This window comes from Cydia fagiglandana, chromosome 22 (genome assembly GCF_963556715.1).
Source record: "Cydia fagiglandana chromosome 22, ilCydFagi1.1, whole genome shotgun sequence".
In the NCBI taxonomy this organism is placed as follows: Eukaryota; Metazoa; Arthropoda; class Insecta; order Lepidoptera; family Tortricidae; genus Cydia; species Cydia fagiglandana.
In genome coordinates, this window is record NC_085953.1 from 4,817,329 (window position 1) to 4,841,571 (window position 24,243).

The 24,243-nt window shown below is 40.0% G+C and overlaps 1 protein-coding gene across 1 annotated transcript in view; it reads left to right on the plus strand.

Annotated features, from left to right (window-relative positions):
• Positions 1-24,243, plus strand: part of LOC134675628 (ankyrin-3-like) — a 69,166-nt gene that overhangs the window by 32,325 nt on the left and 12,598 nt on the right. The window contains exons 2-9 of the mRNA XM_063533957.1: positions 3,473-3,574; positions 12,434-12,613; positions 15,534-15,650; positions 18,542-18,697; positions 20,837-21,002; positions 22,567-22,727; positions 23,486-23,655; positions 24,092-24,198. Coding sequence (XP_063390027.1) covers positions 3,473-3,574; positions 12,434-12,613; positions 15,534-15,650; positions 18,542-18,697; positions 20,837-21,002; positions 22,567-22,727; positions 23,486-23,655; positions 24,092-24,198 — 1,159 coding nt within the window. The remainder of the gene's footprint in view (positions 1-3,472; positions 3,575-12,433; positions 12,614-15,533; positions 15,651-18,541; positions 18,698-20,836; positions 21,003-22,566; positions 22,728-23,485; positions 23,656-24,091; positions 24,199-24,243) is intronic.

Consider the following 24,243-nt stretch of genomic DNA (forward strand, 5'->3'; position numbering starts at 1 on the left):
ATAAAATAAACTTATTTTGTTTCCAACGTACCTACAATACTGTAAAAAAAAAACGCCAAGCAGCAATGTCGGGATAATTACCTATAATATTATAGTAAAATACGGCTTAAAACATAATCCAAAATCAGCAAAAAATTACTCCAGTGTGGCACTGACATAAACGCTATCTAAGACGTAACGAGTGCGAGCGAGATGTATAGAAAGTAAATTACATAGACGTTAGCGTGTATGTCAATTTTGACACTATCATTTACTCACGGTACCGGTACAGGACCCCTATTCGACAAGCGACTTTTGACGTATCGTGTTGATATCCCGTTGATGTGGGAAAAATCATAAGTTCTCGAATACGTACAATGTCAAAATTTGACATTAAACAATCCACAGTTAGGGTGACAAGCAAACCAAACCGAACCACCCTTAGTTTAGAGTTGAGTTTTGGTTGTACCAAATGATATTATCCACCGTTGATGGAATCAACACTCAGTATGCGATAAAATCAACTGTTGATTTGACGTGGATGCGAAATCTGACAGTTGCACATGTCGAATTTGGCCCCAGCTTCCGACCTTACATACCTTTGCTCGTTCCGTTTTTTGAATAAATATAAAAAAACGACTAAATAATGAATGGATTTAAGGGCACGATATACTCGCCTGACACCCCCAATATTCCATAGGTAGTTAACGAGCAATCGGCAGCACCCTATTATAACGACCCTTAAATATGTATGAGGCCATTCAAAGGGACACTTGGATGACTTAGCCCTTTCAATGGCCCTCGGGGCGTGTTCGGATTTAAAAAATATTGGTTTGATGAATCTTATACCTACTTGCAAGCGTATAATATCATAAACGGTTTAAAATGACACGAAAAAGTGAGATTATTTACAAACAAAGCATATTCAAAACTTACACGAGGCATGTGACCTGTAGAGCCAGTCAGTTTATTTTATTTATTTATTTATTTTCATAAGACACAGTACATAGGTGTTAGGTAGGTACATTAAATTGAAATAGGACTGCCAAACTGCGAAACAGTTTGATGGCAGCAAAGACATATGTAACTTCGTATAAGACGAATAAAGTCTAAGGAAAAAATGTGCCTTGGAATTCAAGAAAAAGTCATTCTCGAATAGATGCCGCACACACCTTTAGCCTATTCTCGGCTAGATGGCGTGACGACACCGTTTCATATTTAATAATTTTAACACATTAGATATCAGTGAATGAACATGGATCAAAATCATATCATTTATCCATATATATATAAATTTTTTTGATAATTTTATACGTTTTAATTTTGAGTTTTAGTCGTGTGTCGATAGATGGCAGTAAATTTACTATGACTACAAAATTGACTATGACAGGACCCCTCTATACCATCTATTCTTTTTGATTTCAGTTACTTTAGCTCTTGATACACAACACAATTTTGTTCAATCAAAGACGGGTCCACTTTTATATGTTTCCATAACGACTAGACCCCTCTCTACTGCTCCTGTGAGTAAATAATTATGGCTCTACAAATAAGATCGCGTCAGATATTTTTGCGGCCTTCGTTGTGTAACATATTGCAGGTGACTGTACATACGAAAGCATTTTTGCCCAAGCTGCAAAGTAGACGCTTTTTTACGCTTTGTGTTTGCTAGTTCAATAAATATCAAATTTATATCACACTTGAAATATCAGAATATGCCACCTAGCCGCCCTAACTTAGCGACTTTCTGCCCTTCTACTTTCTAAGTACTTTAAGGGTTGAATTGCATTAACCTGTATGCCTTTTTTGCCCAAGGGGCAAATAGTTAAGAGCACAGAAAAGAACACTTTGAAGTTTTGATTAAATTACTGTTTACATTTAATGTAAGTTTAGAATACCTTTTGCCCCTTTGAGCTAAATTAGGTTTAGGTCCAATTAGGACCTCGCGTGAACTTGTGTACTGTAACCAAGCTTTTTGTGGTGTATAAAGATAGGGGTCGAAAAACATACAAAGTTAAATTTAGCTTGGTTGGCTTTGAAAAAAAGTCGTATGTTTATATAATACTATAAATAATATATTACAGTGTAACGTATACAATACTATTACTTACATGTGACATTTCAACTAAAAGGTACATAGAGACCGTGCGCCATCTTGTGGCCTGAATCGGAAACATATGTGCACATGTACATTGCCAAAGCAAGTGCTATCATCTACCGTTCTCGTTGATACGTTTCCTTGTGCATAGTAGGTTCTGCCATCTTGTAGTCTACATTGGAACCATAACCGACACTTTTACGTTTTACGCATAAAATCTGACGGCTTCTATGCTGCCCCCCATAGTTCATGTACGGGACCTTTACCTACCACATTGTCGGTTGTCGACTCGGAGTAATTAACAATGGAGCCGCCATTAACAGGCGTTCCCCTCTGTCGAAAATAGGCGGCCAATGGTCAACCACATGTCAACCACATGTATGGACTGACGTTTATCTGACATGACGTACCTATACATTTGATGTGCCCCTCCCCCGCAAAAAACGGCAGACTATTTTGTACCGAAAATTTTAGACATGGCGTCTCCATTGGTTATATCCTCTAAGGTTGTCGATTAGGTTGATTTAATTTTGAAGCTTAATGGATAATTGGATATAGCGACTTTTTGACAACCAACATTAATTACCCGTTTTGTTGAAAACGCCACACAATGTTGGTCTTTTTTTGCTGCAAATTGTATCCGTTTTCCTGAGTTTACGTTTTTTCCAAGTTGAATTCTCACTAGTCAAGAATACCTAATTAAATCGAATACGTACAAAACCTATTTATACTGTAATGATGCTCCTTCCTACACCGGCAGTTATACACGGTGGCTAAAACATAACTGCATTCCCGTTGCCAGGGAGGTTTTGTAATTATACTGAGCAACTTTTACTGTAGGACCAACCCCGAAATCGGGGCTGCCCTGTACAAGGGCAGTGTGGGAGTACCATTAATCAATAAATAGTAGCTATATTTGCAAAATGCGTGGTAGTAGAACGAAAAGCGACGATAGCCGTCCACAGGGCAAATTGTGTGAAAATAACTTTCGTGGGTTAAATCTAACTGCCGAAAAGGCTAATTTTATCACACTTGCTAGTAAAGGGTGTTATTTTATTATTATTACTCACAAAGTGTAATGAAAAACATTTTGTGTATGCCACGGACGGTACAGGTATTTACAAACTCGTTAAAAGTATAACGGGTTGGTACTGATTGACTAGCACGTTATCTTTTCGCGGATTAGCAAAGTAATATTTTGGTTTTAATTAATACGGATTTCCGCATGGAAACGGTTGATTCTATTCACTATTACGAACTCGTGTTAATTACGCCCTCGCCTTCGGTTTCGGACTTCAATCTAGGTTCTTGCTTACCGCCCTTAATACACAATGTAGAAGTTACGAGCAAATACTTCTAAGAACAGTGTTTGATTGTGTATGTGTTTTGTTTCAGGCGGACGCCAGTACCGCGTTCCTGAGGGCCGCCCGCGCCGGCCAGATCGAGAAGATCATCAGCCTCCTAGAGCAGGGGGTCGACATCAACGTTAGCAATGCTGTAAGTAACACTACTATATTTCATTTTTAAAACTGGAAAAAGTCGTCTTTGACGAGAATGGTTCTCGTCGCCAAGCTTCAGCTGGCCTCCATCCCTGCGTCATTTGTTTCGGACCTGCAGTTCTGAAATGAATTCCTTATAATACCGATTCCAAAAATGCGCTTTTAGCGCTTCTATTCTCTGATATCTCGCGAGGGTATGTATCGGCGAGTCTCGCACCAAGGGAGCAGGTATCATAGTGAACGTATGGCCTATCAAAAAATGCGCAGGGGTGAGAGGGGTAAGATCCGATAGATCATATGAAATAGGGGTTAAAGGCCTAGAATTAAGTAAAGCTTCCACTTGAACCAAAAATGTTGCCATTTCTTCGTAATCCAAGTGAGCTAAGGAGGTAACTCGTTTCAAGTGATATTTTACTCGCTTTACCATTAAAATGGCCCCTAATATAAGCAGGACAAAATTTGAATTCTATTTCCTTTGTAGCTGAATATGACGCTATTTCTTCAGAATTATTTTTAATGAACTTTGCTAATTCGTTATAAGCCCCTACAAAACATATACCATTATCTGACAAAATGGTGGCTGGAAAAAGTCATATTGGGGTTCGCAAACGTTTCTGCTTGTTAAAAATTAAACTACTATATTTAATTTAAAACTATCTTATAACTTACAAACTGAAATATGTTATAGGTACTAAGGTAATAAGTGACAGTGCAGTGGTCGAGGCCGGAATCAAACCGTTCTGTCTATCACAGGAAATTGATTTGAGTGTTGATGTGTTAAGTAATAAGTACAAGCAAACCATTACAATAAGTAAAGTATGAGTCAGTACATATATACTTACATACATAACATACATGAAGAAACGCCAGGTCAAGAGCACCCTAAACCGGCGAGCGTGTATGAGGAATGTTATGAATGTGAAGGAAGCGAAAGAGGTATGTCAGTATCGTAGCAAGTGGAAATCCGTGGTCTCTGCCTTCCCCTCCGGTAAATAGGCGTGATTATACATATGTATGTACGTATGTACATAACATACAATTCATACAAAGTGCATATTGATAATTATCTTTAACCCAGCAAATGTTTTTTATGACCTCTAGGGCGATAACTCGTAAAGTAGTTAAGGGAAATGTATATCATGAAACTTTGCTGGCCTTGCGGCTTAAGCAACGGTAGTTGTTACCCAAAGCGAAGAAAAATATGTTTAGTCATTTCCTAATAATAACAGCAGCAGCTAAACTACACATAGAAGTCGGATTTACCTGTTCTCAACAACAAAAAACCGGGCAAGTGCGAGTCTGACTCGCGCACGAAGGGTTCCGTACCATAAAGAAAAAAAATAAAACAAAAAATAGCAAAAAAAAAAACGGTCACCCATCCAAGTACTGACCCCTCCCGACGTTGCTTAACTTTGGTCAAAAATCACGTTTGTTGTATGGGAGGGAGGTTTTTAGTATTTGTTGTTATAGCGGCAACAGAAATACATCATCTGTGAAAATTTCAACTGTCTAGCTATCACGGTTCGTGAGATACAGCCTGGTGACAGACGGACGGACGGACGGACGGACGGACGGACGGACGGACAGCGAAGTCTTAGTAATAGGGTCCCGTTTTACCCTTTGGGTACGGAACCCTAAAAAGTATTTGCGGTCTTAATTCGCGCAAACAGTAGGATGGCGAAGCACATGCTGACTTGCTTTACTTTATGTTGACTGAGCACGCGAAGCTAACGCGATTTATATGCAGTGACGAACGTCATTTTTGTTCAAGGTTTTCGTAGGAAAAGATTTTGCTACGTATTACTTTCCAAAAGTTCTGGTTTCTTCATATGTTAGACAGCTTAAGTACGAACTGCGATAGTGAATAAAGATATAGGGTAGATACGACAATTTTATTGTAGCTTCAGAATACGCGCGGAAATCTCTATATTCATGTAAACTACGAAAATTGATTTTATACTTGTTTTAATTATGGTACATATTTGAAATTTTTATAAAGTACAAACCAAATTCTATTTTAACTCTTATTAAACTCTATTGAATTTGTTGACAGATAGGACAAACGTTTGACAGACGTTTAAGAATAACGCCATTACTGTGTGAGACTTTGATACACGATAAATTGAGTCGCTTAACTTCAAACTCGGGTAAATCCATCTGTCAGATTATGCGATTTTGGTATTAAGAAAACGTAATAGGGTAGATATTTGCTGAGAGGGTCCAATGGATTTACCCGAGTTTGAAGTTAAGCGACACAATTTGCCTTTATTAAATGGCTAAGTTAAGACAAGTGACCACTACGAATACAATTAACAAAGTGAACATACATGACATGAGACAATTTTGCATAAGCTATCGTGACATGAAGGATCTAAACGTGATCAATTAAGCCACTTAATTTAGAATATATTAAGGTGCGTCATAATTATAAAGTTAATTTATTGCTAATTAACACATACGTCTTGCAAACACTGCGCAAATACACTACGATCGCATTAAGGATGACTCACGTTAGACCGGGCCGTGTCCGGGCCGGAGCTTCCGGCGCTTACTTTTCTATGACATGACATGCGATCACGTGATGCTTTCCATAGAAAACGATGCACCGGAAGCTCCGGCCCGGACACGGCCCGGTCTAACGTAAGTCATCCTTTATGCTGTAGTAGTATCTGACTCAACCATATCGATATGATTCGATGCAAAATTTTATATACGCAATTTTGTATCGAACCATATCGATATGGTATGAAGTAGTTGGTTCATAAAATCATAGCGTCGAAGTTTTAAAGTTGTTCAAATATAATGTAAGATATCATTTGAATAAATTGAATCAATGATTTAAATTAACAATTACTTACTCGGAACATCGTTGTTTAAAAAATAATAACACTAACCTGACATGAAATACTTTGGTAATTACCTATCTATTTATCTATGTAATAAAGTCTAATTATCTACTTATATAATATAATTATAGTGTAATTGTAATGAGAGCAATCAATTTGTTCAATCATATTCCGCAATCGCATTGCCGACGACTTAATACTAACCGCACTTGTAACAATGGAAGTACGTTCTATGGTGAGATCACAACTTAATTGCAGGTTTTTTAGGGTTCCGTATCCGAAGAATGACAAACGCAACCTTATTACTAAGCCTCCGCTGTCTGTCTGTCTGTCTCAAGAACAGTAGGTAATAGATAGTCCACTGATATTAATATTTATATTAGTACATTATCATTGCCGTCCTATTGCTGTTATTACAACAAAAAATCTAAACTAAAATGGCCCTAACACAAAAATTACTTAATTTTAATGTTTTTTGTGTCCCTAAACATACAAACCTCAGACTAAATACCTATAGTAAATATGATAATGCTGATAATATAGAAAATTCATTTAAAAACAAACAATAAAGATCGGTCAAGCTTGAATCAGACTTCAAGAAACAAAATCATATAAAAATCTGTGATAGTAAAAGTAAGGAACCCTCCGCGCTCGAGTCTGACTCGCACTCGGCCAGTTTTTTGCATTACGACGCTGTTCTAAGAAGTAAACTAGTGATGACGGAAAACAAGCATAGACAATCGATACACCAAGATTGTAGTCATTACTTTATTTGAAATGTTATCACGATGAAGACAAGATGTGCCAATACTAATAAGCCACAGAGATCAAGGACCGAGTATTTAAGCGAGTACTAGTTGATGTTGCAGTGTAGTTGCATCTAGTGCTGCTTGAAAAAATGAAGATTTTATTTGCATTGTGTTGTTTAGTTTTAATGCATAAAGGTGTGGACGGCGGAATAATTAAGGATATATTTGAGAAAGCTAAAGAACGAGCCGTGATAGTGCATGAAGATGTAAAGCATATATGGATTGTAGAAAAAAATAAAAGTGACCACAAAAATAATAATCCAGAAAATGGGGGCAAGTGGACTAGTACTGTAGCCTATCCAGCCGAAGAGAATATAAGTGAAAACCGGGAAGACCAAGAAGTAATACAAGAAAATAAAAGTGAAAACAGAGAAGAGCATGGAATAATACAAGATAATATAAATGAAAACGGGGAAGACGTTCGGGTAACACAAGAAATCCCAAATGAATATGAAAATAATTATAAGAGTACCACTAAATATATCGGGACTACAGCAGAAGATAATAAGAATTTATATGAAATAACGACAGAAAAGGAAAGTCGAGCAAATTTCGTAGGAGGATGTCAAACCGGATACAGACGTACAGCTGATGGCAGATGCAAGCTTGTTGCTAGTTGACGAAATTTTACTGCAATGGTGAAAAATTACGCGAAATGGGGAAAATTACAAGGAACTTATGAATTCTCACAAATCACTGCGTTTTTGTATGACATGAATAAAGTTTACCTAAAGTTTTTTTTGTGTTTAGTTTTGTTTCATTTTATATTATCAAATTTCTAGGTGTGTAATAAGTGACAGAACTCAGGTGTTACATGCGCGTTGCCGTCCCTATCACCTCGCACCCTCGTTGAGCTCTGATAGCCTTACTCAACGGCAGGGACACAACACTATGAGTAGGGTCTAGTATTATTTAGTTGCGGTTTTCTGTAAGGTGGAGGTATTTCCCCAGTCGGGCTCTGGTTCTATAGTTCGTTTTTTTTAGCATTAGAAATAAGGTAAACAATCTTGATGTGTCTTTTAATTGAAAAACACATTTTAAAAATAAGTTACGGCAAATATATAACAATTATGAATCTAATACAATCATTTTTAGGGCTCCGTACCCAAAGGGTAAAACGGGACCCTATTACTAAGACTTCGCTGTCCGTCCGTCCGTCCGTCCGTCCGTCCGTCCGTCCGTCCGTCTGTCACCAGGCTGTATCTCACGAACCGTGATAGCTAGACAGTTGAAATTTTCACAGATGATGTATTTCTGTTGCCGCTAAAACAACAAATACTAAAAACAGAATAAAATAAAGATTTAAATGGGGCTCCCATACAACAAACGTGATTTTTGACCAAAGTTAAGCAACGTCGGGAGGGGTCAGTACTTGGATGGGTGACCGTTTCTTTTTTGCTTTTTTTTTTTGTTTTTTTTTTGCATTATGGTACGGAACCCTTCGTGCACGAGTCCGACTCGCACTTGCCCGGTTTTTTTCTAGTGAAAAACACTCCACATTCTGTATGTTCCAAATCACTCGTTTTAGAAGGGGAATTCGAATTTTATACAATCATTTATATATATATGCTTTCATAAGTAATAGTTACTGATTTTAAAAAAAGCGTTTTTCAATTAAAAGACATGTCAAGATCGCTTACGTTCTTGCAAGTTCTTTCTAATTTCTAATGCTAAAAAAACGAACTATAGATCTGAAAGACATCTGCTGTGCTGTGGCATACCACACTAAGAGTGATGACTTCACAGTGCCCATACCACTCTCCTGGATCTAGCTTAAGGATATACCCGGATCCAAATTGTCACAAAGTCTCGTCAGCAATTTGAAGTAAATTGATTGCTATTTAATCTATACCGACCCCAGGCACCTTTGCATAATATTCACATTATAGACAGCGCCTAACACGATCATGTAAACAGCTTATGTGGGTCAAACAAACCTGTGTTATTAATCCATTTGAATTAGTTACATAGCGTGCAGCATACTAATTAGAACTTATTGTAGCTTCCACTCCATTTTGTTTGCTTTCACATCAAAACGGCATATGTGTTTGTTGTTCTTTGATGTTATGAGACTTTATGGTGGAGTAAAGCAGTTATAGATGTGGCGAAAACGAATGTGTTTGTGTGAGTGATGGTATAAAGGGCTGTTACCATATCACACTAGGCCAATGCCTATGTTCGTTTTTATAGCATTAGAAAGAACTCCACAGAAGCAAGCGTGCAGTTTTTATCAGGCTCTTTAATTGTTAATAATTAGGTATTGAATTATCTAATGTAGCATGGTCAATACATATAATTTACTTCAAATTATTACCGCTAAAAGTGCCAGATTTGGAACCACAAGCTTACTTCTGCGAAGTTCTTTCTAATGCTAACAAAAACGGACTATACGTAGTCTCTCTCTCTGCAAAGATGCCAATCGTTAGCAAAAAACGAAACGAAAGGATAGTCTTATCACTCTTCCATGTAAGTGCCATAGGGTCAGATAGCGTTTCGTTTCTCTGTAAGCAGTTGTCATTATGTACCTAACAACGGCGCCCATTTTTGCATAACTACTTCCTATAATATAGGTTTGTTCAGATATTTGTAAACACCTTGACCGCTCCGATATACCTGATGGCGACTGTACGTCAGTAAAAGCATCAAAACATTATAAACATCAAACGATTATAGTGAAAATACAATAGAGTGCAGTATTAATTTGTTGAGTAATCCATAGAGTATCTAACTTATACATACTACGCCTTAAACAGTTTTTTGACAAGTTTTTACTATGACATTGATGCATCAAGGTGGTTTATTTACAGGTGGCCTACCGCGAAACGCGTAAATCGAAATTTCGTTATCTGCCTCTCTATCGATCGAATAAGCAAGAGTGATAGGAGGCAGAAACCGCACTTTCGATTGTCGTGTTTCACGGTAGGCCATGTGATTGAGTTAGTGTAGCCCTCTACGCAGAGTTTTACGTAATATTCCCTATTGTAAGTAGAAATCGTTTCAATTTTATGTGTTAGATATAGTTCTAGTTTTTAATTAGTTTAGTAAATTAAAGCATAACCGCCTCGTCGTCGAACGGCGTACACCTGGGTCACAACGGAAGAACAGCGCTGGCTTTGCCAGCTACATGCTGAGTTGTGACCCTTTTATGGCATTTTGCACTAAATATTATACATTGTATATTTGTCAACATGTTTGTCATCTGTGTTTGTTTGTCATAAATAAATGTTTTTCTATTTCTATTCTATTTCAAATCAATCTAACGCAAATCACGCTTGGACGCAACTGTTGCGTTATCTCCCCTTACTAGGGCACGCTAATCCCAGGTTTACACTGATCCGTCTGCCGTATGCGACACACGTATCGATTGGATCAGTGTAAATGCGGCTTTAATCGTGTAGCAATGGAATTAGATTAACACTTCTGTTTTATGCTAGAAAAAAATATGTTGCACTAACTATTGTTTATGACTTTATCGTAACAAAAAATACATTCATAGCACGAGTCGATTTGTTTTTGGTGTTGATGTTTCTTTTCCTTTAAATTTGGGTAGAATTTGGTAGGTTTGAAGAGCTCCTCATTCTGGGTGTAATAAGTACGAATACCCGATTTATCTCACTAAAAATGTAAGAAATTTTCCACTAAATTCGTACACTACATGAGTACAATACATTTTCGTAACGCTGAAGAAGACTTTTTAGGACATTTGGTGAATTTATTCTACTCTCTATCCACCAAAATGTATCGAAATCTGACGGAAATAAAATAACACATAAAGAATTGGCCCTCATAATACACAACCTTTGAGTCCCTTTTCTAAAATGTCTAAAGTCGATATCGATTGTCAATGTTAACATCTAATTATGGAATACATAGCAAACCCCTTATATAAATAACATTGGCACTTATCTCGATTACCTTCAGGTGACTAAGTAACACAGCGTACTACGTAGGCGAACAACACGCGAACGCGATACGAAGCGATGCGGCGCGGGGTGAATTAATCCTTTGATACGTATAGAAGTGTCCTACGTGGGCGATCTCGTTGCGAACGCGAACGCCTTGGGCCCGACGCGCCGCGCCGCACCGCGTCGCGTCGTGTTCGCGTGTTGTTCGGTTACGTTAGACGTAGCGTTAGTCATTTGACCACTTGTAAAAGTTAATTCGACCTGTCAACTACCTAACTCACCTATTCCAACATAATAGGTACTTGGACTTAAAGAGGCATGAAATTTCTCCTAAACCCGGCGGAATGCCAAACGGGACCACTTGGAATCCTTCCAATAGTTCCAATGCCTTACAACGCTTTGAAATTAAAGGGCATAAGCGACATAGCTTTATTAGAAAGATACGTCGCTTTGTGTTTGACTTCCAATGGCTTGAAATGCCTTGGGATAGAAGGTCGTAAGTGCTTTAGCTTCGGTTGGCTGATAAGTCCTCTTGTGTAAGCAGGCCAGTGTTACACTAGGGTAACCTTCCGATTTACGTTTTGTGGAAAATGCTTTGTGCGGAATATTTGGCAGTATGTTGATGAATTGTATGTTTTATTGTGGTGGAATGGTGCCGTTATTGTTTTGTGAAAGATATGAATGGACCATTTAAACACAGAGCAAGGCAATTGGCATTTTGTCTCTTTTTGCGTATTATTTTTTGAACAGCTGAGAAGATCATGAACTATATTTTATGTTCATGTGTTTCAAGATTGTACTGTTGTTATCCTACCTACATGAATACACGCTTGCGTTTCGTATACCTACTACGTAGCGTGTCGTACCTGCAATAATGATGTAGGTATATATATTGCACCAATCAGCAACTTAGGTACAAGTTATTTTGACAAATCGATGTTAACCATTTTATCATTGTTACAATTGAAAAATCCAAGTGACGTGAAGTAAAACAGAATCGGGAAGAGACGTGTTCTTTAGTGTCCGAAGCCAAGATCTCTTTGGATCTCTGAGCCAGTGTTGTTAGTAAACTATTTATTTAGAATTTATGTCGTACTGCGGTAAAATATAATAGCCAAGATAACTTAATAGCTACAACTCCAGATACTGTTAGCCCAAAACAATACTAAGTAATACTTTTGGATAACCTTTTTAAAGATTTGGCTCCGATGTAAAAGTAATATAAAGAGTGCTTCTCGTTTTCTTTGTCATTGTGATGTATCTCGACTTTAACTTCGAAATGTCTTGTTGTTCACAGAACGGACTGAACGCTATCCATTTAGCGTCCAAAGATGGCCACCTTGAGGTTGTTCGAGAGTTGCTCCAACGCGGAGCAGCAATCGACGCGGCGACGAAGAAGGGAAACACCGCACTGCACATTGCTTCTCTCGCTGGGCAGGAGGCGGTCGTCAAGCTTCTAGTGCAGAACGAGGCGCAGGTGAGGACGTTATCCAAGGAAGGCTTTGTAAAGGTGATCTGGCTGCTTGTATGCTTGGGGCAGCAATGGATGCTACGGCGAAGAGAGTAAACACTGCACTGTACATTGCGTCTCTTGCTGGGTAGGAGGCGTTTGTCAAGCTGCTTGTGTAGAATGGGACGCAGGTGAGGACGTTATCGAAGGAAGGCTTTGTAAAGGTGATCTGGCTGCTTGTACTAACGGGGGCAGCAATGGTTGCTACGGCGAAGAGAGTAAACACTGCACTGTACATTGCGTCTCTTGCTGGGTAGGAGGCGTTTGTCAAGCTGCTTGTGCAGAATGAGGCGCAAGTGAGGACGTTATCCAAGGAAGGCTTTGTAAAGGTGATCTGGCTGCTTGTGTCAACGGGGGTAGTAATGGATGCTACGACGAAGAGGGTAATCACTGCAATTGAACACACCATGGGTTTAGAAGTTGTTCCATAGCTTTATGGCTTAAGTATTTAGAATGCTAGGCTGGTAAGTAATTTACTAAGCTTTGTCAAAGACTGCTGCATTTATTTCCTGTATTTCCAAACTCAAGATTATAATTATAAATCTTTTCTTAAAAGTCAGATAGGTAATAAAATTGTAATGAACAAAGGTCCGGAACATTTTGCGAATTTAATCATCGCTCACCGGACCATAATTAGCACAGAAGCGTTTCAAAGTCAACAAACCCTTAATCGCGACCTAATAAACCCTAATTAAGGGCACCCAAATAACGGTTTAACGGCCCATCAAAAACAAATGGCTTCTGTATCAAACAGAGCAAACATTCGTCTCCTTTTGGTCTCGTTTGATATTTTGAGACTTTTGAGAGTGAACTCAAAACATTTGACGGATGTTTTAATTAATGCGTCCTTCATTAAAGATAATTTATAATCCGATATCATACTAATTATTAATATTTGACTCGACGACATTCACTGAAAATTATAAGGAAATTCCATGTAATGAGATGAAATTCCTAACAATTTAAATAAAGCTTTTTCATTATAAAATATTTTGTAGAAAATTTACCTGCCATTGAACTTGCGATACATTAGCGATGGTTTCTGAAATACGTAGGTGTTTGGTTTTAATTTAATTCAAAGATGATGATGTTCAATAGGATAAAAAAAAATACAAATTAAATATTATATTCAATGTACGCCATCGCCACGACATATATCATTGTGATTGACACAATGATATATGTCGTGGCGATGGCGTTGCTTGTCACGCCTTAAACATAACAAAATTCGCAATACATTGCGTCTTAGAATAGACTTTAAAGTGTATTAAAAATCAAACCATAAGTTATTTTTAAAAGTCGCTGAACGAATCTTGGTCAGTATGATGAGGAGTACAGCCTACAGTTAAATTTTTTGCTCATATTACAGGCCACACCCGGTATATTTCGGGGATCTCGGAAACGGCTCTAACGATTTCGATGAAATTTGCTATATAGGGGTTTTCGGGGGCGATAAATCGATCTAGCTAGGTTTTATCCCTGGGAAAACGCGCATTTTCGAGTTTTTATATATTTTCCGAGCAATGCTCGGTCTCCCAGATATTGTTTGTTTATGTACCTAAGTATATTCAAAGTTCAGTAGCTCCCATTCTCTTTAGCGTTCAATATAAAATGACACTAATCATAACAATTCAATGGTTTCCGATGTCTACTCATCAATCTATCCTGACACCACTTCCGACTTCAATAACATTCGCAAACTCTTATCTAATTCAAAAGTAAACTTGAAATATAGACCCAATTGCTTCAATGTGAAAGTTAAAATTAGTAAAGCAAGAAAAGTTTAATACGTGTTGAATGAAGTTAAAAGTTTTAATGGATGAGCATATCTGACAGTAAGTTTAATATTCTGCGATAAATCTAAGAGCTATTTGTTTATATTTAGATCAGAAGCTTCAATACATTGTAAATGAATTCGGGGATAGATCTTAAGTAAACGCATTAAGGACTATATTCGAGTGATAAATGGAACAGTGTGTTTTGACGAAGCTATTAATCTTAAAACCTGTAATGGTGGAATAATAAATCGTGGTTATGGATTTAGTAGCTGTAACTGTGGGGCCGAAAAACTAAATTATACTGGGTCAAGCAGATCTTGTCAGTAGAAAAAGGCGGCAAATTTGAAAAATGTAGGCTCGAAAGGATATCGTCCCATAGAAAATTTGAATTTCGCGCCTTTTTCTACTGACAAGATTTGCTTGACCATCTATAATAAAGTTATGTGTATGTACTGTGCGATTTCAGAGTTCTTTTCTCCCGTGAACGAATTAAAGTGGGGTCAAAGAGGGAACAGTGGCTTGGAAGAAACGCCGGGTACAGTGGATCAGTCAACCTAATTTTAACGACAGAGGCGATATTTGGGCGACTGAGCCACTGAATGAGCTAAGCCACTGTTTCCGTCTTAACCCTAATCTAGAGTCGGACCAAGCTAACTCTGCACAGAATTTGCAATAACAAAGTGTAGCAATGTCATCATTAATATCAAATTCTTATAGAAATATGACGAGTAGAATGACTCACTCTATTCTGTTCATGACGATGCAAAGTTAGCTTAGATGGACACTATTTAGGCGTTTATTGAGCATTAACCTCTAGCCGCCCAGAGACCTATAAAAAGGTCACCTGTTCCATTCTAATTTGAACTTTGTGTTGACAAAATAAAATTTCATTTTGCTTGGCAAGGTTTGACTTGACGTATGGGCGGTTAGAGGTTAACGTTTGACAGTCCAAAAAAAGAGACAGAGTATACAAGTGCAGTACAGCGCCACACATTTGGTAAAGTTGACGAAATATAAAGTGAGCCAATTCTCTCGTATTCCCTACTTTTCCCACTTGTATCGTAACGTACTATATTTTTTGACGACACTAATTGCCTTTTGTTTCGCAGGTGAACATCCAGTCCCAAAACGGGTTTACGCCGCTCTACATGGCCGCGCAGGAGAACCATGATGGCGTCGTCAAGTTCCTCCTCGCCAACGGAGCCAATCAGAGCCTCGCCACTGAGGTAAGCTTTACAATACAATACAATAGGGTCAAGGCGGAAACAGTAGCCCAGCTCGTGTCTCAGTCACCCAAATATCGCCTCTCTCGTGTTTAAATTAGGTTGAGTGAGCCACTGTACCCGGCGTTTTTCTACCGAGCCACTGTTCCCTCCTTAACCCTACAAATACTCTTTATTGCGCACCTCATTACAGCCAGAGCTTGGCTAAGGGGATAGTCTTTAATGGCGACCATGTGAGTGAGACGCGATCTGACCTCTCGCTTACAGCCAGAGCTTGGTTACTGAGGTAAGGTCAATAAGGGAACAGTGGCTCGGTAGAAAAACGCCGGGTACCACTGTACCCGGCGTTTTTCTTCACTCACTCAATCTAATTTCAACACGAGAGAGGCAATATTTGGGCACCTGAGCCACTGTTCGAGCTGAGCCACTGTTTCCGCCTGACCCTACATGTATGATGATGTATGTATGTGATGTGGTTCACACCGCTCTACATGGCCGCGCAGGAGAACCATGATGGCGTCGTCAAGCTCCTCCTCGCCAACAGAGCCAATCAGAGCCTCGCTACTGAGGTAAGCTTCAATGGCGACCATGTGAGTGAGACGCGATCTGACCTCTCACTTACAGCCAGAGCTTGGTTACTGAGGTAAGGCCAAGGAGGGAACAGTGGCTCGGTAGAAAAACGCCGGGTACAGTGACTCACTCAACCTAATTTCAACACGAGAGAGGCAATATTTGGGCACCTGAGCCACTGTTCGAGCTGAGCCACTGTTTCCATCTGACCCTACATGTATGATGATGTATGTATGTGATGTGGTTCACGCCGCTCTACATGGCTGCGCAGGAGAACCATGATGGCGTCGTCAAGTTCCTCCTCGCCAAAAGAGCCAATCAGAGCCTCGCCACTGAGGTAAGCTTTAATGGCGACCATGTGAGTGAGACGCGATCTGACCTCTCGTTTACAGCCAGAGCTTGGTTACTGAGGTAAGGCCAAGGAGGGAACAGAGGCTCGGTAGAAAAACGCCGGGTACAGTGACTCACTCAACCTAATTTCAACACGAGAGAGGCAATATTTGGGCACCTGAGCCACTGTTCGAGCTGAGCCACTGTTTCCGCCTGACCCTACATGTATGATGATGTATGTATGTGATGTGGTTCACGCCGCTCTACATGGCCGCGCAGGAGAACCATGATGGCGTCGTCAAGTTCCTCCTCGCCAACGGAGCCAATCAGAGCCTCGCCACTGAGGTAAGCTACTAATGGCCCCTGTACATATTGGGTCAGCGTGGGCGTGTTTAATCGCTTAACCCCGGGTTAGAGGAATGGTGCAAATGGCGCTTAAAGATTAAGGGTTAACCCTCTCAAAGATATTACTAGATGGCGCTGTAGTTTAATTTACGTACCCAAAAGACTTTTATTATGCTTTCATTGTAGTTTTAACGCCACATTTTAGTTTTTACTGCAGTCATAAAAAATCAACTTTATGTTGCAAAGCTATAAACAGCAATACATTTCAACATAATAACATCAACACCTACAACAAAGATGAGCTATGTATTGTAAGAAGCTTTAAAAGTGTATATTATGCATATACTTTTTTGTTCCTGTCCAACATTGGTTTTTCTCAAATTATATGACTGTTGTCAGACTCCGATAAACTTTTCATACATTTGTATGGTTTGAAGAGTTTAGACGCAATTAGGGTAGATATGGGGTTTCTGGCATAGGTAGTTGGGAGATAACTACCTAAACTGCGCCAGAATCCCCATATCTACCCTACTGACGCAGGCACAAATCTGGAGAATGACCCCCAACATGATTTTACTTAGGTACCTACTTGTGAACATTTAAACAGCTCTCAAGTCAACATGTATATTTCTCCTCGTATTACAATATATATCAATCACATGTGTCCACATCTTCGGTCACTGTCTGTCAGGGGTACGAGGGGAAGATGAAATCCAAATGCCCCCAATTAGAAGATTAGCAGATCACCCCACGTTACTCATGTTTTTCTTTACATATGTATATTATTGTACGATGTTCCTTTTGTTATCCCCAATAGCAATTGATTCGATAATAAGCCTTAGCAAGTAACCTTTTAGGCCTGCCATTTATAAATGTAATATATAGAGATGCACCGGATATCCGGTTACTATCCGGTATCCGGCCTATCCGGCCATTATTTTACTATCCGGCCGGATACCGGATAGTGACATTGCTTGATTTCGGAGTAAACAAATTGGATTTAAGAAACAGACACGGTCATAATCGTACTTGTTTATTATTTTAAAACAATTTAATCATTCCACTGACTTGCACGCGCACTCATTTCGAACCTAGAAATGTGTCCGCGCGATCGTTCACTAGGAAACAGGTCAAACCTGCAGAAAGCGCACCTGAAAAACCGAAATGTAGGTATAGTTCCGCTGGCCGAATATTCGGCGGCCGGATACCGGATATTCGGCCGATGGTCGGGCCAGATATCCGGTATCCGGCCAAACAACTATCCGTTGCATCTCTAGTAATATGAGTATATGAGTGATATTATGAGTGATTAGGTATGTATTATATTCTTGTATATTAATGATACTCTTATTAATCTTATTATCCTAGTATTTTCTTAAAGGAGTGGTGTATTAAATTAAAAATCCTTACAGTTATAAAGTTGGACAACCATTTAATTGATTTGTTCTACTTGATAATAATTTTCTTGTCGCCAGATATTTTAATTACCAGAAAATCAAAATTAAGGAAAGCCTTTCCATACTAAATATATTTTGGCTACAACTATATCATCAGCGCTGACTGGTATAGTTATCCGATACGAAATGTAGGTGGGGGGTACCTACTAAATATATTCTAACCTCCTACAAACTTCCAATTTTGCTATGCAGGACGGCTTCACGCCTCTCGCAGTGGCGATGCAACAAGGCCATGAAAAAGTGGTAGCCGTACTTCTAGAGGCTGACACCAGGGGCAGGGTCAGACTGCCAGCTCTCCACATCGCTGCCAAGAAGGACGACGTCAAAGCAGCTAACTTACTTTTGGAGGTAAGATTGTCTGTTAAAGTTTGTCATTAAGTTCATCAGTCTAATGGCAACAAGGCCATGGGAAGGTTGTAGCCGTGCTTCTAGAGGCTGACACCAGGGGCAGGATCAGGCTGCCCGCTCTCCACATTGCTGCCAAGAAAGATGACATCAAGGCAGCTAACTTTTGGAGCTAAGGCTGTCTATTAAAGTTTGTCATTAAGTTCATCTAGATAGCATCATGGTCTAATGGCAAGAAGGCCACGAGAAGGTTGTAGCAACTTACTGCTTCAGGTACCCTATACCCTTTATACTGCCTATCCTGTGCCATGTTTGTGTTTTGTATAATGAAGAGTTTATACATACATATATATATATATATATATATATATATATATATATATATATATATATACATATTTTCCAGCTGATTATTGTCATTTTTGACCAGATGGACTTATTGAAAGATCGGCGCGGCTTCCAGTCGTCATTACTTCGTCGTCGTCGACATTCTTCTTACATGATTTTATTGTAATGCTCTCTTTGTATCTGTGTTTAAGGATAAACTTCTTCTTACTCTTAAATTTGTATATTGAATTTATTTTGTTATAATTTTATGGTATCAGGGGGGAGATCCTTTGCCCAGCAGTGGGTTACCACAACAGGCTAACTAAAAAAAAATTATGGTTGTAATTTTAACCTGTCTTGTGTACAATAAAGTATTTAAATAGCATACATTTACTTAACGCTGCAATAAATAAACAGAAGGAATAATGTGTGAAATGAAATTAATGTAAATTCTGTAATTTGGATTTAACCTTGTCTAATAAATATTTTCAAAATCATAATTCTCATGGGATTTCGGTACCACGTAATTTTTCTATAGAATTTAGGTATTTCAAGAAACCGAACAACATCAAAAGCACCATGAACATGAAATGCCGCACAATGAACACCAGATGCCGCACCATGAACACCAAATGCCGCACAATGAACACCAGATGCCGCACGATCAGTCGTGTTTCGGTTATATCTGTCTCGCAGTAGATACTGCAAGACAGATATTTCCGAACCGCTGACTACTAACGACGTTCGAAGACTGCTGAGCGAGGCGGAGACTTAAGAAGAGGACTATAGAATGACTCACGCTCGGCCGTACAATAATGTCTGAAATGAAATTAATGTAAATTCTGTAATTTGGATTTAACCTTGTCTAATCGATATTTTCTAAATCATAATTCTCATGGGATTTCGGTACCACGTAATTTTTCTATAGAATTTAGGTATTTCAAGAAACCGAACAACATCAAAAGCACCATGAATAGGAAATGCCGCACAATGAACACCAGATGCCGCACCATCTGTCGTGTTTCGGGTATATCTGTCTCGCAATAGATACTGCAAGACAGATATTCCCGAACCGCTGACTACTAACGACGTTGGAAGACTGCTGAGCGAGGTGGAGACTTAAGAAGAGGACTATAGGATGACTCACGCTAGACCGGACCGCGCTCGGGCCGAGGCGTCCGACATGTCATTTTCTATGACGGCTGATCGGTGATTACGTGGTGCTATTCTATGGTGTTCCATAGAAAACGAAGCGCCAGAAGCTCCGGCCAGGCCCCGGCCCGGTCTAGCGTGAGTCATCCTTTATGAAGATGCTAAACTTCAGAATAAATACTTTTTGTATTGTATATTTTTACATATATCTAAAAAACCTATCAATGTGCTTTAAAATTTGATGAATTTCAGGACAAGGGATTCAAAACCCAATCTATTGTTTTTTACTTTAGAAACTTTTTGTCTTAATTGTATTAGAGGGATAAACTCGCCTTCATAGACGGTTGTTGTATTTTCTTTGTGCTAGGTATATGTACTTGACTTGTGCAATAAAGTGTTTCACTGCTAAGTACTTAATAGGGTATTTGACTAGGTACTAGTCTCTTTTCTTTTTTTGGACTGTCAAAACAACTTTGCGACTGTGGAATTTATATGACCTACTCTTTATAGTTTTGTACGGGTTTTAAAATAGACATCGTGTCTAAAAATAATGCTGGCTACGTTTCTCTTTTTATCTTCTGGTGCTTTATTTCTTGCATGGTGTTAAATGATTTATTTTAAATACAGTCAAATACCCTATTGAGACATTGTTATTTTTACCAGAACGAACACAATCCTGACGTGACTTCGAAGTCTGGCTTCACTCCGCTTCACATCGCAGCACATTACGGCAACGAAGCGGTAGCCCGACTTCTCTTGGCTAAGGGTGCTGATGTCAACTGTCCCGCCAAACACAACATCTGCCCGCTTCATGTTGCTGCTAAATGGGGTAACTATTTCAACAATCAATTTCCATCAACAACCAACACTCCACAACCACCAACCAACCAACCACACTACCAACCATTCAACCAACAACCAACGCTATGGTCTGGTCAGCGCTATGGAAAATGACGTCGCTGCGCAGTTGCGTCGACGTTGCGTCGAGCAGCGGCCATAGAGTTGTAGACGCCGACGCTCGAAAGACGCTAGATGTGGGGGGCCCTAAGTAGGTAGGTATAATTTATGAAAGGATGACTCACGCTATAGGGCACGGGCACGGCCCGCCCGGACCGAGGCATCCGATATGACATTTTCTATAACGGCTGATCAGTGAACACATGGTGCCTTCCATAGAAAACGAAGATCTGGACGCTCCGGTCCGGCCACGCCCCGGTCTAACTTGAGTCATATATACTCACCGTAATAGTGTTCAAAATAATTAATTTGACCTGCCCGTGTATATTATATTTTAAAGAAATAGAGCATTTTAGAACATTTTTTCTCTTCTAACAGACGTCTTTAAGCTCCAAATACCAAATTTTGTGTACCAAATGTCATGAGTATCATGTGTAGGTCTCAAGACAAGACAATAAGTCAATAACGCTCTTACTCATTCGCCCTTATCTACTTACTTACTTTGGTACTTCTCTGGCGCAGCGACCCAAAGTGTGTCTTGGCCTCCAACAAGACTGCTTGCACTGATCCCAGTCCTGTGCCGTTTCTCGGCACTGAACATTATAAACCACAATTTATAGTATTCATAAACGTTCCACATAATGCCGAATACGCTTGTAATTTGGGTTCCGTTGTATGTTGGCACACAGCCAGTTACGAGATTACAAATAAATCAAAACGGCCGGTAAACGAGTGACATTATGACATTCGTAAATTACATCTTTCTAATTTTAATTTTGGGTTCGACGACTGGCTTTCCATGGAAATACATGGTGTGTCTTACCATTGGGCTTTAAATCCAGGGCTTGATTTTACTCGCTAAACTGAGCTACTTTTACTATGGGACCAACCCTAAACTCGGGGAATTTTTTTTGGCTTTTCCAACGTCGTCAAACGTCGACATCTGATCAGCCAAAATGTATGAGAAAGTTAAATAATTTTTCGGGATTTCGGGGTTGATGCCATGATAAAAGTAGCTCAGTTTAGCGAGTAGAATCGAGCCCTGGATTTAAACCCCCATGGTCAGGCACACCCTGTATAACTCGTAATTTTTTGTGTGTTTATTTACCTCACCCGATAGTAAAAGCTGGGTAGTGACAGTAATTTATTATGTTTTTGCATTTGGTAGAATTCGCTCTTGAAAAATTTGGTATGATGCATAAAACGCATTTCATCATCAGAGCGACTTTTTTTACAGCGGCAATACAAAACACATTTATCCCAGAACTGTGGGATATTTTGTGTGATAAATTTTGTTTCGTGGCAAATAACCCAAATAAAAAAATAATGATATTTAAAACGTTCTTCTGTATTTTATATGTACGTGAACACCGGTTAAACTTGTTAGGTCCAATTATTTTTTTGTGATATTCATCTAAAATACTTGTTTCCCACAGGCAAACAGAACATGGTATCCCTGCTCTGTGACAACGGCGCGAACGTTGAAGCTCGCACTCGCGACGGTCTCACGCCACTCCATTGCGCGGCGCGTTCCGGACATGAACGGGTTGTTGAAGCGTTGCTGGATCGCGGAGCTCCCATCACTAGCAAGAGCAAGGTATGTGACCATGGAATCAACTCTGGTGCGAACGTTGAAGCCCGCACTCGCGACGGTCTGACGCCACTCCATTGCGCGGCGCGTTCCGGACATGAACGGGTCGCTGAAGCGTTGCTGGATCGCGGGGCTCCCATCACTAGCAAGAGCAAGGTATGTGACCATGGAATCAACTCTGGTGCGAACGTTGAAGCCCGCACTCGCGATGGTCTGACGCCACTCCATTGCGCGGCGCGATCCGGACATGAACGGGTCGCTGAAGCGTTGCTGGATCGCGGGGCTCCCATCACTAGCAAGAGCAAGGTATGTGACCATGGAATCAACTCTGGTGCGAACGTTGAAGCCCGCACTCGCGACGGTCTGACGCCACTCCATTGCGCGGCGCGTTCCGGACATGAACGGGTCGCTGAAGCGTTGCTGGATCGCGGGGCTCCCATCACTAGCAAGAGCAAGGTATGTGACCATGGAATCCACTCTGGTGCGAACGTTGAAGCCCGCACTCGCGACGGTCTGACGCCACTCCATTGCGCGGCGCGTTCTGGACATTAACGGGTCGTTGAAGCGTTGCTGGATCGCGGGGCTCCCATCACTAGCAAGAGCAAGGTATGGGACCATGGAATCAACTCTGGTGCGAACGTGGAGACAGCCAACAATAACAATCCTATTGAACACCTTCTTATGGCTGTATCATGTAGAGAAACTTAACATAAACGGTTTCACTGCCTTTGAATATCTACTTTAATGTTTTTCGCTATCCACAGAACGGCCTCGCCCCCCTCCACATGGCGGCACAGGGTGACCATGCAGAAGCGGCACGGGTGCTTCTCGCGCGCAGAGCCCCCGTAGACGATGTCACCGTGGATTACCTTACTGCGCTGCATGTCGCCGCGCACTGTGGCCACGCTAAGGTCGCTAAGCTTTTGTTAGATCGGTGAGTTGGATTTGGATTTTGGATGGATTTAAAAACTGCTGTGGGATCTGCTGCTGTGTCTGTTCTGCTGTAGTATCAATAAGCCCACCATGGAATCAATATAAAAATCAAACGGTCCATACTTGAAGTGGCGCTTGATGTATGGAGTCGCGCGCGAGAACGCAACTCATGCTATACCGTTTGATTTTTGCAATCTTATTAAGCTTAAAGGCAATATTGTGATCTGACTTTGGCATTATTGTACGTCAATACCCTTATTGACGTACAATAATGCCTTAATGACGTACATGTTTGCTTCAATGATGATGTCATTCATTTAGCGGAAGAATAAATTTTAATTAAAAACACCCCTTTTCACTGTTATTAACTATGTCACCGACTAATGGTTTCGCCTACTACTAGGACACTATATTATTATGCTGTCACTGTTTCCTAGGAATGCTGACGCCAACGCTCGTGCTCTAAACGGCTTCACGCCTCTCCACATAGCTTGTAAGAAGAACAGGATCAAGGTGGTCGAGCTACTTCTGAAATATGGAGCAAGTGAGTTATCCTTAAGGATGACTCACGTTAGACCGGGCCGTGTCA